Consider the following 16,126-nt stretch of genomic DNA (forward strand, 5'->3'; position numbering starts at 1 on the left):
CTTCGTTAGGCATTGTCAATCATGGTTTATCATGGCTGCTGAGCCCTGACACAGTGGTCAGTTTTCTTGCCTCCATCATCCGCTCTCCTCTGTCCTCCTTTGTCCCCCCCCCCCCTTCCCTGCCTGTCAGCTAGTGACAGTGCCCGTCCCTCCCCTCCTGCTGGAATTACTTTTTATTTTCATATCATTTTCTGTGGTTAATGTTGGGTGCCCAGTGTCTGTGTTTTATTTTAAAAGAAATGCTGTTCTCTACCTGATTTCAGAGCGCCGATCGGCACTCATGTGACTGGCCGCCTCTCTCCTCCTCTCCTCCTGACCGATGTCAGTAGGAGATTCTTGGCCCCTCCCGCTGTAGCTGTCACATCGAGAGAGGGGAGAGGTGGGGCCGGTCATGTGAGCGCTTGGCGGTGCTCTGAAATCGGATATAGAACGGCGTGGTTTTTTTTTGTTTTGTTAGAAAACAGACACTGGAACACCTAACATTATTACCAGCAGAGGATTACAAGACCACACAATGGCCTAACAACCACTTGAAGCTGAGCATTACTTTCTTTAATTGATCCTCTAGAATATAAAGGAATATCATGTTTTTTAATGTTTCAGAAAAAGTTCCCTTCTCCTTTTTGGTGCTTTTCAAGTCATTTGCCTTTGCTTACATTTTCACCCTACAGCCAGCCCTACACTGTCTGCCGCCAATGTCCAGGATATGGGAGACACAATGTGCAGCCCCCACCTTATCCTCCACCTCTTGAGGCTGATGCATCGCGGTCTGCAGGGGATGCTCCATCTACCTCTGCTACTTTTCCTGCAGGTTAGTGTTTTACTAATTGACCTCTCACAGCTGTTTTGTTTTACTAATTGACCTCTCACAGCGGTTTTAGAGCCAGAGAAAGGTTTACATTTCTGCTACAAACCTGTCAATTTGGAAACTTGAGATTTGAGGTCCATTATTTGGGGGTGGGATGATAAACTAGTTAAGACTTAAGGATTGAGGATTTTTTTGTGTTTTATCTTGAAATGATTTCACTTTTTATGAAGGCAAAAAAAAGTAAAATGCATTATCCAGTTTGACCAGTTTTTGTTTTAAAACAACCCAGCCATTAAAAAATGATGGCTATGAAGCCTGAAGCAGTCCGTAATAAAATAAGTTGAATACTTGTCCAGTGGGCAAACATTTTATATAATTTTTTTTCATTATTATTATTATTATTTTAAAGATATCGGCATCGCTGCTGTCTCACAATTCCCCTATTGTGTGCTGTGCTTTCTTCTGCCAGTAGCTACATCACTACCAGTTTCCCGTAGTTCCAGACTCTCTGATTTCAGTATAAGAAAGGAGTGTCGCTGGGCAAAAAAAATGTGACAAGTTCTAACCCTTCCTACTCTAATAAAATTGTTTTTTTGTCCCATTGGGGAGGTTTCCTGTTATATCCTGGCCTGACGGGAAGTAATGGTAAATCTCCTCCTCAATAAGGACATACAGTGCCTTGCGAAAGTATTCGGCCCCCTTGAACTTTGCGACTTTTTGCCACATTTCAGGCTTCAAACCTAAAGATATAAAACTGTAATTTTTTGTGAAGAATCAACAAGTGGCACACAATGCAAAATTATTCAGCCCCTTTACTTTCAGTGCAGCAAACTATTTCCAGAAGTTCAATGAGGATCTCTGAATGATCCAATGTTGACCTAAATGACTAATGATGATAAATAGAATCCACCTGTGTGTAATCAAGTCTCCGTATAAATGCACCTGCACTGTGATGGTCTCAGAGGTCCGTTTTAAAGCGCAGAGAGCATCATGAAGAACAAGGAACACACCAGGCAGGTCCGAGATACTGTTGTGGAGAAGTCTAAAGCCGGATTTGGATACAAAACGATTTCCCAAGCTTTAAACATCCCAAGGAGCACTGTGCAAGCGATAATATTGAAATGGAAGGAGTATCAGACCACTGCAAATCTACGAAGACCTGGCCGTCCCTCTAAACTTTCAGCTCATACAAGGGGAAGACTGATCAGAGATGCAGCCAAGAGGCCCATGATCACTCTGGATGAACTGCGGAGATCTACAGCTGAGGTGGGAGACTCTGTCCATAGGACAACAATCAGTCGTATACTGCACAAATCTGGCCTTTATGGAAGAGTGGCAAGAAGAAAGCCATTTCTTAAAGATATCCATAAAAAGTGTCATTTAAAGTTTGCCACAAGCCACCTGGGAGACACACCAAACATGTGGAAGAAGGTGCTCTGGTCAGATGAAACCAAAATCAAACTTTTTGGCAACAATGCAAAAGGTTATGTTCGGCGGAAAAGCAACACAGCTCATCACCCTGAACACACCATCCCCACTGTCAAACATGGTGGTGGCAGATCATGGTTTGGGCCTGCTTTTCTTCAGCAGGGACAGGGAAGATGGATGGAGCCAAATACAGGACCATTCTGGAAGAAAACCTGATGGAGTCTGCAAAAGACCTGAGACTGGGACGGAGATTTGTCTTCCAACAAGACAAGGATCCAAAACATAAAGCAAAATCTATAATGGAATGGTTCACAAATAAACATATCCAGGTGTTAGAATGGCCAAGTCAAAGTGCAGACCTGAATCCAATCAAGAATCTGTGGAAAGAACTGAAAACTGCTGTTCACAAACACTCTCCATCCAACCTCACTGAGCTTGAGCTGTTTTGCAAGGAGGAATGGGCAAAAATTCCAGTCTCTCGATGTGCAAAACTGATAGAGACATACCCTAAGCGACTTACAGCTGTAATCGCAGCAAAAGGTGGAGCTACAAAGTATTAAGGGGGCTGAATAATTTTTCACGCCCAATTTTTTAGTTTATTTGTTAAAGTTTGAAATATCCAAAAAAATTTCGTTCCACTTCATGATTGTGTCCCACTTGTTGTTGATTCTTCACAAAAAATTACAGTTTTATATCTTTATGTTTGAAGCCTGAAATGTGGCAAAAGGTCAAAGTTCAAGGGGGCTGAATACTTTGGCAAGGCACTGTAGATGACTAAAAAACTGATGTACATTTTCTTTTCCAATGATTTTTATTTAGTATTTCAAATGAAGTACAAAGATCCAACATTTACACATATGACAAATAGTATCCTTTGACTGCATACCAGGGTGCAAAACTTTACAAAAAAAAAGTAATGTTTTCAATAAACACAATTTTCCAAGGAACATAATGTGGGAAACCTAAATGTCAAGCAACGAGGATGTGAAAAATAAATCCAATTTGACTCCACCCCTCCATTAAAAAATCCCAAACCCCTCTGGGTGATTTCTTTTTATATACATTGCAAGGCTTTTCACAAGCTTTTACCTTTTCTATTGAAGAAATGGCTGTTTTTACACTGGATTTTTAAATACAAATTCTGAATTGGAAGGGCTAGCTCATAATAATCACCTGGTGCATTCTCAGTGTTCTGAGGAGAAAAGCTGCAGGGTCTACATTACTTTAGAAGTTTAGAAGATCTCACCAAAAATAAACTTTTTTTTATTGCAGGGGATGCCCTGCTTTCTTTAACCATGTCACATTTGTGTTTTTAGTTAGTGAAAGCTGCTCTGGAAATATTTGATTGTCACCCATTTTTTTTTTTTTATCCTATATTTTTATTTACTTTTTTAATGTACATAGCGGTCCAATCACAGGGTGCAATAGGGATAATTCTAACATAAAGAACATGTAATTTGTCTGTATTATGGCAATGGTATAAGAAACCGATAGTATGATGTTGTTTGAGAAGTTTTAAGCACACAGGATTAACACCATCAATATTTTTTTTTTTTCTTTAGTGACACAGGAATATGTATGCTCTTCCCAAGGAAGTCATGTGATCTGTACATGCTGTTTCCAGCCAATGCCAGATCGGAGGAGTGAGCGGGAACAGAGCCCTCATGTGCCACCTCAGCAATGTAAGCTGTAGCTTCTAAATAAATATTAGTATGTTTTAAATAATTTGGGAAGTAGTGTTTATATCCTCTGCCCTATTTTGGGTGCCATTTTTGCCATAATATACCTTGGATGGCCTTGTCACCTAAACACACTAATATATTTGCATTATTCTGTATGCCCTTTTACTTACAGCCTGATTTCCACCAACTTGCTACTTTCCATCCCACTGTTTTGCTTTCACAGGCACTGTATGTTTGCAGTCTTTCTGTCACATGTACTGGGGATGCACGCGAATAGGCTGTTTTGGTTGTCTGGCTCCATTTTGTGGTAAGCAGCCTTTAGCTGTGTTTTTTTTTTTCGGATTTAAGATGTATTTTCGGTAATTGCAATTAAAATGGGAACTCCAGAGACATGGTTAAATATACAGTTGAAACGCATAGGTTTACTGCTTTATCTGCTGTACAATTTGTGATTTATTTACCTTCTGCCAGGCTGCAAAGCGAGGCAGGGAATAACTTTATTTTCCTGGTATAGCAATTGAGCGTTCTGGTTCCTGTGTCATCTCTCTGCCTCCACCCTGCTCAATAGAATGAATGAATCCGCATAGCCTCTTCTGACCCTAGAAACTGTCCACCCTGCTCAATAGAATGAATGAATCCGCTTAGCCTCTTCTGACCCTAGAAACTGTAAAACTGAGCTAGAATGCATGGGATTTTCTCACTAGCAGAGATGTGTACAGCATATCACTTGCTGGTAGAAATTAAAATTTCCTAAGTAATAGTAGTAGTACACACACCTTTTTTTTCTTCTTTTTTTTTTTTTTTACACTTTTGCATTCAACTGTTGGTACAACGTTGCAGTTCTTATTGTTTCTTGACGAAAGGTCAACACTACGATCAGATTCTTATTGCTGTTTGTGTCCTCACTGGGGATAATTTCTTCCACTTCTTGTGCTGGAAAATTCTCTGCTATGTAGCATGGCTTCTCTGGTACTGCTACAGTCTCCTCTGGCTGAGATGATCTAGCATCCTGGAAACTTCAGACCATGTTAATACAATCCATTGAGACTCTGCCCACTTTGATACTTGGTAGAAGATGTGTTTCAGGGAAGCACCCCTTTTCACAAGCCTAACTCACAGGATACTACTTTTTTTTTATACATGCATAATTTATAGTAAGTTGTATAACAAAGAATACATACACCAATCAGCCATAAGTTTATGACCACTGATGGGTAAAGTCAATACTAATATCTCTTTAAAATGGATTCTGAAAGTGGGTGAGTTATATTAGGCAGCAAGTGAATATGTCCCTGAATTTGTTGTGTTGAAAGCGGCAAAAGCCGACAAAAGTTGGGTGGCTGTAGATAACTTTTACAGTAAAGCCCAATTTTCAAATTTTGATGCCAGGATTATGGCTGCAGCTGTACACGTTAACCTGGCATAATGTACCCATACGTCCTAGGGAGGGGAAGTGGTTAATATGCCGTGCCTTTAGCCACATTTAAATAAGACTAATTTGTGTGAAATATTTATTTTAAAAATCCAATCATGTGCAAATAAAATTAGTAAACAGGATTTTCTTTCTCGCGTGATTGACTAAAGTAAATATTCACACAGTTCGGAATTTCTCCACTCCCTTAGTAAATCAGCCTCACTATCACTACTGCCAAAAGGAAAATTTATGTGTTGCTCCATTCAACATCTCCTGAGTGCACGGATATTTCAGCCTTTTTACTGCCAGACATTCCCTCCTAATTTTTTATTTTTTTCCTACTTTTTACATACTCATTACGAACGTGTGAAAGGCTCACAAAACTGTATATTTTTCGGTGCAGGGCCTATAGAATTAGGACTGTTTAAATCACCCCATTATAATTGCACAAATGCTTATCATCCCGTCAAAAGCAAGCAGTTCTAAGTAGTGATTCAAAGTGGCTATAACCCTAAAAAAAAAGCTCCTGTTCCTTTAAAGCATGATCAGCAGCATAGTGCTGTTGCAGTGTAATTTGTCTCTTTCTTTGATCTAAAATACCTGGTTGATCCTGCATGTTCCTGTGTCCCCCTGTGTGTGCTGACCACGGTAATCATGGCTGCTGATCCATGATACTGTGGTCAGCTTACATGATTCCGTCATCCTGCTTTGTTCTGACTCCTCTCCCCCCTCCCTCCCTGCCTTTCAACTCCAGTCTGTCTGCCGAGCCAATCTCCTCCCCTCCCCTCTCCTCTCCCCTCTCCTCTCCCCCTGCCTCTATTCCGATATACATAACACAGTTACTTGTATCCTCTCTGTTTTAGCAAGATATGCAGTGCAGTATGTCAGCTTTTTTTTTTTTTTTTTTCGTTCGTTTTGCAAAACTCCCCTGTGTGGTTGCATAGCGAAGTTAAAAAAAAAAAGACACCAGTCCATCCAGTTCAACCTATGATGAGTGTGTGTATAAGTGTTTGTAATAGTATATTGTATACTCCTGTATGTTGTGGTCGTTAAGATGCCCATGTAATAGTTCTTTGAAACTATTGATGTGCCCCGCTGACACCACTGGTTGTGGAAGAGAATTCTACATCCTTACCGCTCTGACTGTATAGAACCCTTTACGCAATTTAAGGTTATAACGCTTTTCTTCTAAATTTAGTGAATAGCTGCGAGTCCTTTCCTATTCCCTTTCGCAAAATAGTTTGTTCCCTATGCTAGGGTTGCCGGTATGATATTTTTACATTGATATCATATCCCTTCTCAAGCGTCTCTTCTCCAGAGAGAATAAGTTCAATGCTTGTAGTCTTTCCTCATAGCTGAGATCCTCCAGTCCATTTATTAGATTTGTTGTCATTCTCTGGAGTCTCTCCAGTTCCAGCACATCCTTCCTGAGGACCAGTGCCCAGAACTTAAAGGCATACTCGAGATGCGGCCCGAACCAGAGTCTTGTAGAGTGGGAGTATTATCATTTTATCTCTGGAGTGAATCCCCTTTTTAATACATGCCAGTATTCTGTTGGCTTTGCTTGCAGCAGCTTGACATTGTGTGCCATTTTAAAGGTTAAAACCATTGTAAAGGTTAATTAATGACATCAGTCCATCCAGTTCAACCTATGACGTGTGTGTATGTTTGCTGTTAACCGTACATTGTATACCCCTGTATGTTGTGGTCTTTAAGGTGACTGTCTAATAGTTTTTTGAAACTATTGATGCTCCCTGCTGATACTACTGCTTGTGGAAGAGAATTCCACATCCTTACTGCCCTTACAGTAAAGAACCCCTTACGTATTTTAAGGTTAAACCGTTTTTCCTCTAGTTTTAGTGAGTGGCCACGTGTCTTATTGTATTACCTTTCTCTGAAAAGTTTGTTCCTTATGCTAGGGTCATCCCCAGTACAGTATTTGTACATTGATACCATATCCCCCCTCAAGTGTCTCTTCTCCAGAGAGAATAATTTCAATGCTTGTAGTCTTTCCTCATAGCTGATGTCCTCCATTCCCCTAATGTTGTCGTCTACTAGGACCCCCAGGTCCTTTTCCATCTTAGATTCCCGCAAAGGCTCTCCCCCCTAGTTGAGTAACTTGCGTTCCTATTTCTGGCACCCAAATGTATTAACATTTTTCAACATTAAACCTCATTTGCCATGTAGATGCCCACCCCATTATTTTGTTCAAGTCTTCTTGTAAGGTTTCCACATCCTGCGTAGAAGTTATTGCCCTGCTTAATTTAGTATCCTCTGCAAATACAAAGATTGAGCTGCCCCCTAACATAAAATGTGCCCATCAGAGTGACCCCTAACATAAAATGTGCCCATCAGCGTGACCCTTAGCATAAAATCTGCCCATCAGCGTGCCCCTTAGCATAAAATCTGCCCATCAGCGTGACCCTTAACATAAAATAAGGGGCACGCTGATGTGCACATTTTATGTTAGGGGGCACTCTGATGGGCATGTTTTATGTTAGGGGGCACGCTGATGGGCATATTTTATGTTAGGGGGCAAGCTAATGGGCAAAACAAAACGTGTAAATCAGCGTTGCTCTTAACATAAAATATGCCCATTAGAGTGCCCCTTAACATAAAATATGCCCATTAGAGTGCCCCTTAACATAAAATATGCCCATCAGTGTGACCCTTAACATAAAATAAGGGGCACGCTGATGGGCACATTTTATGTTAGGGGGCACTCTGATGGGCACATTTTTTTTTTTTTTTATGGGGCACTGTAATGAGCACTACAAAATATGCCCATCAATCTGCACACTTTAAAAACCTCTCATTAGCTTTAAGTGCAGCTATGAAATTGGGGACCACATTGCTTTCTCCCCTTGTGCTCCACATACCTGGAGCCAGTAGCTGAGTCAGGAGCCGCCAGCAGCAGCGGGGCAGGGCACGCACATAATGTCATGCCCCAACTCGCTGCCGGGCTGAAGGGGAGCTGCAGTCAGGAGCGGGGCGCGCGTGACATCACGCCCCTACTCGCGGCCCGACAACACACCGGCTGGGAATGAGCCAGAGCCGCAATAAGGAGGGGGCGTGGCGCACACACAGAACGTCACTGGTTGCTGGGATACCCGTGGTCTCAGCAAACCAATGACTGATAACAGGAGGCGGCCTCGCAGTCCGGGGCAGAAGCATTGTGCGGTCTGTCAATGGACCACGGGCCGCCATTTAGTGATGGCTGCTCTATGCCAGTTATTAATAAATTAAACAGGATTGGTCCCAGGACAGATCCTTGGGGGGGGGGGGGCCCTTTCACCTTTCCAGACCAGACAATTCCAAGTACTCCCCATTTATCCCCACCCTTTGGACTCGCCCCTGAAGCAAGCTTTTAATCCAGTTACTCACTCTATGGTCCACGTACCTTAGTTTGTACAGTAAAAGTTTGTGGGGAACGGTTTTAAATGTCTTTACAAATTCCAGATACACCACATCCACAGGCCTTCCTTTATCTAGATGGCAGCTCATTTCTTCATAGAAGGTTAATAGATTGGTCTGGCAAGAGCGATTTTTTTTCATGACTTCCCTCTGCCAGCTGGCTGACATCACTGAGGAATCTAAGCCCCTCACGTTGTTGTTGATCAAGTAAGGCGAGCACAGGGAAATCATGTCACTGCACAGAGGTGACATGCACAGAGGTATTTAGGATTTTAATTTAAAAGAAACTCATGCGCTGCACTTTTATATCTTGCAAAAACGGAGAGGATACAAGTAATTGTGTTTTTGTAACTTTACAACCTCTTTAATTCATCTAAGAAACCTGTTTTGATTCACAAACTAAAGGTTTTTAAAGCAGCCTTTCTCAACCAGGGTTCCTCCAGCAAATACTAAGAGTTCTTTAAGCAGTGTAATCTATTACTTACCACCAATGTAAGGGGGCACCTCTCCTACTGATCACCAGTGAAACGTGGAACCTGTTCTACTGACTATCAATGTGTAGGGGCTCTTTTCCACTGACTGCCAATGTAAAAGGGCACGTCATTAAACATTACTGTAAGGTGGTATTCCTTCACTGACCATCAATGTAAAGTGCATTCCATTCACCACTTATGTAAGAGAGCATTTTTTAAGGGACACTACAATTTTCATTTCCTGTGTTCCTTTTCTTGCTATTGTTTGTTTAATTTCATTCTGATTGAAAGTAAAGTTGTTGTAAAAAACAAATGACCCACTCTGGCTGTCAAATATGCTAGGTTTGCCACATTCCTTTCTTGTTAGATCTACAACTTGCTAATCATGGTAATGTACCATGAACTGTAGATATCACTATTTAGCAGGGGTTCCCTGTCATGTACGAAGTTCCTGATTGGACAGTGGTGGTGCTATGCTCTTCACCTTTTCCAATCAGAGAATGCTTGGCATTCCTTGAGAAAATGCAAAGCATTCTCTGAATGGGTGCCCATGCCTAGCAAGTGACCTCTCCTGTCTTCACAGTGCAGCAGGACATCTACTTGGCATGGGACCTAGAAGCTAGCAGAGATCACTGGAGTAAGGGGGGTGACTACAGTGGTTTCCAGCTTCTAGAGGGATCCCAAACTTTTGGTTTATGCATAGTTATATTGGTCGACGCTGGACCAATGTAACCATTTAAAAAATATCTGTAACTTGAGTTCTCTTTGAATATTAGATGCTTGTTAGTGAGTGGCTCGCTTTGACGTAAGTGGAGTACAATTTGCATACTTTATGAAGTACCCCAAGTACACTAATTGTTTTGCTCTTTTTCCACAGAGTTAAATCTTGGAGAAAAATGTTTAGACTCGGTTTTAAACAACAATAATTATGAGTCTGACATTCTAAAAGTAAGTTTACAACAAGTTGTTTGTTTCTTTCCCCCTTCCTTTTTTGGCCTTTTTTATATGTTAATATCTGATTATTTTTATCTTACATGCCAATATTTAAATGAGAATACTTGTTGACTTTTCTTTGCCTCCCATACTGTTTATTTTACTCAAAATTCAGTTGATTCTTAATTAAAACTACATTAAAGGTTAAGTTCACCTTTTGTAACATGTTACACCCATATTCAGTGTGTAATATGTTACAAATCCACTGGCCCCTACACTCCCCTGGCTCCCCATTTTTGGCAATCCGCGTCATTCATTTACAGAGTTCTGTGAATGGAAAACTACAAGGTTCTGCAGCCTTTACAGCTGTCAGCTTGTAGTTCTCAGTGAACTACCAAGGCTCTATCGAGCGCTGTGGTAGTTTATTGATGCTTCCTGTTAATCTGTAACTGCTTGGCCGTATGATGTACGAGCAGACAGCTTACACACACAGTGTACAAGAGCCCTACAATGCACCCATGATCTGCTGATCGTGGGTGCAATGCTTTCCAGGCTCCCAATAAAAAAATAATTCACTTTTTTTTTCCTGCAAAAAGATGTGCATTTCATTTTTTTTTTTTTTTGTTAAACAGGTGAACTTATTATTTAAATGAACACCTGCCAAACCTGCCAAATTTCTTCATATTAAATAGTTTTATCCATTACCTTGTATTAAGTTTGAAAGTATTGCCAAATAATGTTTTTTAAACATACCTTGAAGCATATATAATAACCACTCTTTAGTCCAGTAATGCTTTAACCACTTAAGGACCAGGCCTATTTCTGACACTTGTTTACTAGTTAAAATCAGTATTTTTTGCTAGAAAATTACTTAGAACCCCCAAACATTATATATTTCTTTTTAGCAGAGACCCTAGAGAATAAAATGGAGATCGTTTCAATACTTTGTCACACCGTATTTGCGCAGCGGTCTTACAAACAAAATTTTTCTGGAAAAAATACTGGTATTGCATTATGGGGTATTGTTTGTAGAATTTTGGGAAAATAATGGATTGAATCCATTTTGAAATAAGGCTGTAACATAACAAAATGTGGAAAAGCGCTGTGAATACTTTCAGAATGCAATGTAGGCTTGACATTCCCGTGTCGGGGAATGGCATCTCCTTATTCACGTTCAGAGCATTAGACACACTGCTCTTCATTATTTCCCCACTCCGGTCTTCAGCCTCCGCTCAGCCACTCTCTCTTCCTGTCCTGAACATCAGAGGAAGACCATAGCTACATGTCTCGTGCTCCCAAAAAGCCTTGTTACTGATTACATGCATCTACCTCACATTTTTGGTGGCATTAGGACGGTCGCACACTCCCAGCACTGCAGGCTCTGTTCTCTCCCCCCCCCCCCCCCTCCCCACCTCCTCTAAAAGTCAAATGTGCCAGGCTAAGGAAGGGGGCGGGTTGCAGTGCCGTTCTCTTTGGCTGGGGAGGCGAAACATCTGTAGGGCCAGCATTTTACAGTGTGTGTGTCTGTAAAACATATTCAGGGACAGATTTAAAAATCACTGCCAGAGTGCCCAAATGGTTGGTCTGTCTCTGTGCCCCCTCCAAATGTTACGCCTGGGGCTACGGCTGCCCTCCCTCCATGCTACGGCACTGTCGCACTGTACTGCTACTCTAACATTTGGAGCTGAATGGGGATGTGTTTAGACTTGTTACAGAAGAAGCATGGCAGTTTGACAGCCATTCAGATTATACAGCGCAAGCAATATAACTTAACAAGCTTCAAAGTTGAACTAAAGATATATTTATTTATTTTTGGATATAGTGTAGAAGAGTTATAAACCCCTTCAGGGTTTTTTTGCCCTCTTTGTCCCATTGGGGAGATTACCCGTCACTTCCTGTCCCATAGCTAAAAAAGGAAGTCAGAGGAAATCCCTCTGAAGTGAGGGAATCCTTGGTTTTCACTAGGTTCACAACAACTAGTGTCCAAACTGAAACATTTCCCTTACAGGTCAGGGGACAATCCAAAACTTGGATGAATAGAGAGGGTGATTCGCCCTACAGAAGCACAGACTGCTTATAACATCCTGTTTTTCTGTGTTATGCTTTCTCCTAAAAAGGGACATTTTTTATCTCAGATTATGTAAAGTAGATGGCACGCAATTAAAACCATTCAAAGTCCATGTCATAGTCTATATAGCAAAAACCAACATAAAAAGCTTGCTGAACACCATATTATAGCTGTACAGATGTGTATAAATTTGGGCATATACAGTCTTGGCCAAAAATGCAGGTTCACTGATGTTTTGGGGTTGCTTTGCTGCTTTAGGCACTGGATGTCTTGACTGTATGAATGGCATTATGAAATCTGAAGTGTACCAAAAATTCTGGGGTGCAATGTAGGGCTCAGTGTCAGAAAGTTGGGTCTCTGTCAGAAGTCATGGGTCTAACAGCAGGACAATGACCCAAAGCACACGTCAAAAAGCACTCAGAAATGGTTTAAGACAAAGCACTGGAGAGTACTGAACTGGACTACATTGAGTCCGGATCTAAATCCAGTAGAGCACCTGTGGAGAAATCTTAAAACGGCATTTGGGAAAAGGAACCCTTCCAATCTGAGAGAGACCTGGAGCAGTTGGCGAAAGAAGAAGAGTGGTCCAAAACTCCAGTAGAGAGGTGTAAGGAACTCATTGATGGTTACAGGAAGTGATTCATTTCAGTTATTTTTTCCAAGGGGTTTGCTGCCAAATATTAAATTGAGGGTGCCAATTTTGTCCAGTCCATTTTTGGAGTTCTATTTGGAATATGTCAGATTTGACTTTTTGTTTCTCCACTTTTTGTGTGTAGTACCAATACAAACAAAAAAATAAACATGGGAATGCCTAAACATTTTTAGCTGCAACAATTTTCGATTACTGGCGAAGTGGTGTATTATCTGACAGAAAAGCAGGGTGTCAATATTTTTGGCCGTGACTGTGTACATTTTTTTTAACCTGTAGTTGTAAAAGCCTTTTCTATTTGTTATAGCCTCCATTTTCTGCTGTGTAAGCTTTTGATATTCAAGTGTGTACTGGTGGTATTATTAAAGTATTATGGTTCAAAACGTTATTTCTTTTTTAACTTCATGTGTTCTTCATGTGTTCAGAATTACCTGGCATCCAGGGGTTTAACGTGGAAAGACTTGTTACATGAAAGTCTTACTGCAGTTCAGAGAGGAGTATTTATGCTTCCTGGTAAGTCTACTAAATATTAATAGAATGGTTTACTGTGTAACTGCAACACATGACCACAAGATGGGGCTACTGCTTTAATATCTTCTTTCTGATTTAGATGTAAGCATGGGTTTGTCAATTTATGATTTGCTTGTTTTTTTTTAATATGAAGTTGAGTATGTTTTGTCAGAGACAAATCTACCCTGTTAACACTATTTATTTCATCTGTATGAACTATAAAACTAGATTTGTTAAAAGAAAAGTGCCAGAAATGGTATCTAGCTCTCCCTACTTTTGGAAAGATGCAGCTGTCATCTTCATCCTTGCTGCACTAATAAATGATTACTAATCACTGGGCGACTGTTTCAAGTCAATGACTTGCTCAGTAGTAATATTTGATGGTGATTTATTTAAGTGGTTCATTAGTTAATTGCAGAAGAGAGAAATTGAGAAGTAGTAAACCTTGTTTTTCCTGCTTCTCTAGTTGTTGCTAGAGTTGTTTTGAGTGACTTAAGTCAAAGATGGCACTTATGGAGAATATATCTCGCTCCATGGAAGCCTTTTGGTTTGCTCTTTGGTCAGACTGGATGCTTGTGGAGGTCTTGCACCCATGTGTCCTTTTGAAAAGGTTTAGTGCTGGTGGGTTAAATGGAAGTGAAGTTTCTGAGGCTTCTGAACGGAGCAGGTATTAAAATGTTACTAAACCCACAATATAAACGATCAATAAATGCTGTATTACATGCTGGTCATACTTAGTCTCTATGAGATGCGTTTTTTGTATTCTGCAAAAAAACCTGGTTGATCCTGCTACTTGCTATCTCTACCTTCTGTTCATATCCCAATGCAGTTGGGGATTTTGCAGCTGTGATGGAAACTTAGCACATGCTCAGTTTTCAGTGAGTTTCTATGCTGAACATTTCCTCCCTATCACATCTGAGCAGCCCATACGATTATAGAGTCACACTGTGGGCGTATACACAGTGGTAAATTACAGCCCACTTCCTCCCTCTTCCTCCATGCCCACTAACCAGCTAAACACCATGAGGGTGGGGTATTACATGTAAATTAATGGTGGTGTCACCTCCCTCTTAAAACATAGGCTGGATGGGCGTGACACACAAGAAGAGCAGACCTTTCCGGATAGGTTCCTTAAGGCCTGAAACAAATGCGGAGGACAGCATTTGGGTGTGTGCCTTATTCTGCATGCTGAATCCCAAATCTGTAAAAACCTGTGAAATTCTAGTGTGAAATTTCTCAGCTGATTCAGTCTTGTCCTGTGTAATGTCCTGTATGCAAAAGCTGCTGATGAGTGGGGTGATTCCTTGGGCCACATAGTATTTGCTGATCAGGGCATTCATTAAAGTTTTTGACAGATGGGAGGCACCATGAGCCCACTGCGCCACTGCTGGGAACATAGATCGTGGTAAACATAGCCTCTTGTTCACTTCTATCAGTCCATCCTTCAATGTGGCTCCCTTCTTAATCCACGTCTCCTTTTCCTCTTTGCTTGCTGCTTTCTGTTGTTCTTTAAGGAGTGTCCAATCCACAGATGGGTTTCGTAGGATCATGGTGGTTTGTGCAGTTACAGTATCCTGCATGTCTTGTGCTGATGTTGCTCCATCTGGAGTAGGCGTGTCCATACTGTTGACAACTTCTCGCAATTTATATGCGGCCTCTTTTGCGGCAGTGTCTGCCAGATGATTGCCTCGTGCTTCCGAAGAATTCAGCCTGCCATGTGCTTTCACCTTAAGTATAGCTACTTGGGTGGGAAGAAGCAGAGCATAAAATCAAGTCCTTGATTGCTGCACTGTGCTTCACGGGTGTACTTGCCGCTGTTAGAAGCCCTCAAGAGGACTCTATAATCGCAGGCAACACCAAGGGCATATCTTGAATCCGTGTAGATGTTGGCTCTTTTTCCTTCTGCTAATTTGCATGCCATAATCAGAGCCTGGAGCTCTGCTTCCTGTGCAGACTTTGAGGAGGGTAGAGCCGAGTCGTGGAGAATTGTTTCCTTGGTGGTAACAGCATATCCAGTGTGAAATCTTCCTGCTTGATCCGCATACCTTGATCCATCAACCTAGATAGTTAGGTAAGGGTTCTCCAGGGGCACCTTACTTACAGTCGGTAGATGTGCAGTTTCCACTTTCATCACTTCAAAGCAGTCATGGGGAATGTCATGAGGATCGTCTCCCCCCTCGAGAAGTGGTAGCAGAGTGGACGTGTTGAGTATGTCACACCTGCAAAGGGTAACATTGTCTGGGATGAGTAGAGCACATTGGAGTCTGAGATGTCTTGCTGTCGACAAGTGTTTTGGCTGCACTTGATTCAGTATGGCCGCAATATCATGAGGGGCTAGGAGGACGAGATCACGACCCAACATGAGGTCAGCAGTTTTGTCCAGCAGTGCTTGGGCTGCAAACACGGCTCTGAGACAGGAGGGCCCCCCCCCTAGCCACCGGGTCCAGTTGGCAGGAATAATAACCAATGGGTCTGAGTCTGTTGCCACAGGCCTGAGCCAGTACTCCTGTGGCATGTCCCTCTGTTTCTGAGACAAATAGCTTGAAAGGCTTCTCATAGTCTGGGAGGGCGGGGGCCAAGGACAGGATTCCTTTCAGAAGTTCAAAGTTGGTGAGGGCTTCTGGAGACAGTAGGAAAGGATTGGTCTTCAGGGCATCATACAGGGGTTGCATCAGTAGGGATGCTTCTGGAATCCAGGAACGGCAGTAGGAGATCAGTCCCAGGAAAGCATGGAGGGATCTCTGACC

At 41.7% G+C, this 16,126-nt stretch overlaps 1 protein-coding gene across 1 annotated transcript in view; it reads left to right on the plus strand.

Moving 5' to 3' along the window:
- The window catches only part of CHFR (checkpoint with forkhead and ring finger domains), a 115,039-nt gene that overhangs the window by 70,514 nt on the left and 28,399 nt on the right, over positions 1-16,126 (plus strand). Inside the window, exons 11-15 of the mRNA XM_082243520.1 lie at positions 672-811; positions 3,799-3,918; positions 4,142-4,225; positions 10,097-10,167; positions 13,295-13,382. Coding sequence (XP_082099646.1) covers positions 672-811; positions 3,799-3,918; positions 4,142-4,225; positions 10,097-10,167; positions 13,295-13,382 — 503 coding nt within the window. The remainder of the gene's footprint in view (positions 1-671; positions 812-3,798; positions 3,919-4,141; positions 4,226-10,096; positions 10,168-13,294; positions 13,383-16,126) is intronic.

Source organism: Pelophylax lessonae (assembly GCF_965119305.1).
Source record: "Pelophylax lessonae genome assembly, chromosome: 1".
Classification (NCBI taxonomy): Eukaryota; Metazoa; Chordata; class Amphibia; order Anura; family Ranidae; genus Pelophylax; species Pelophylax lessonae.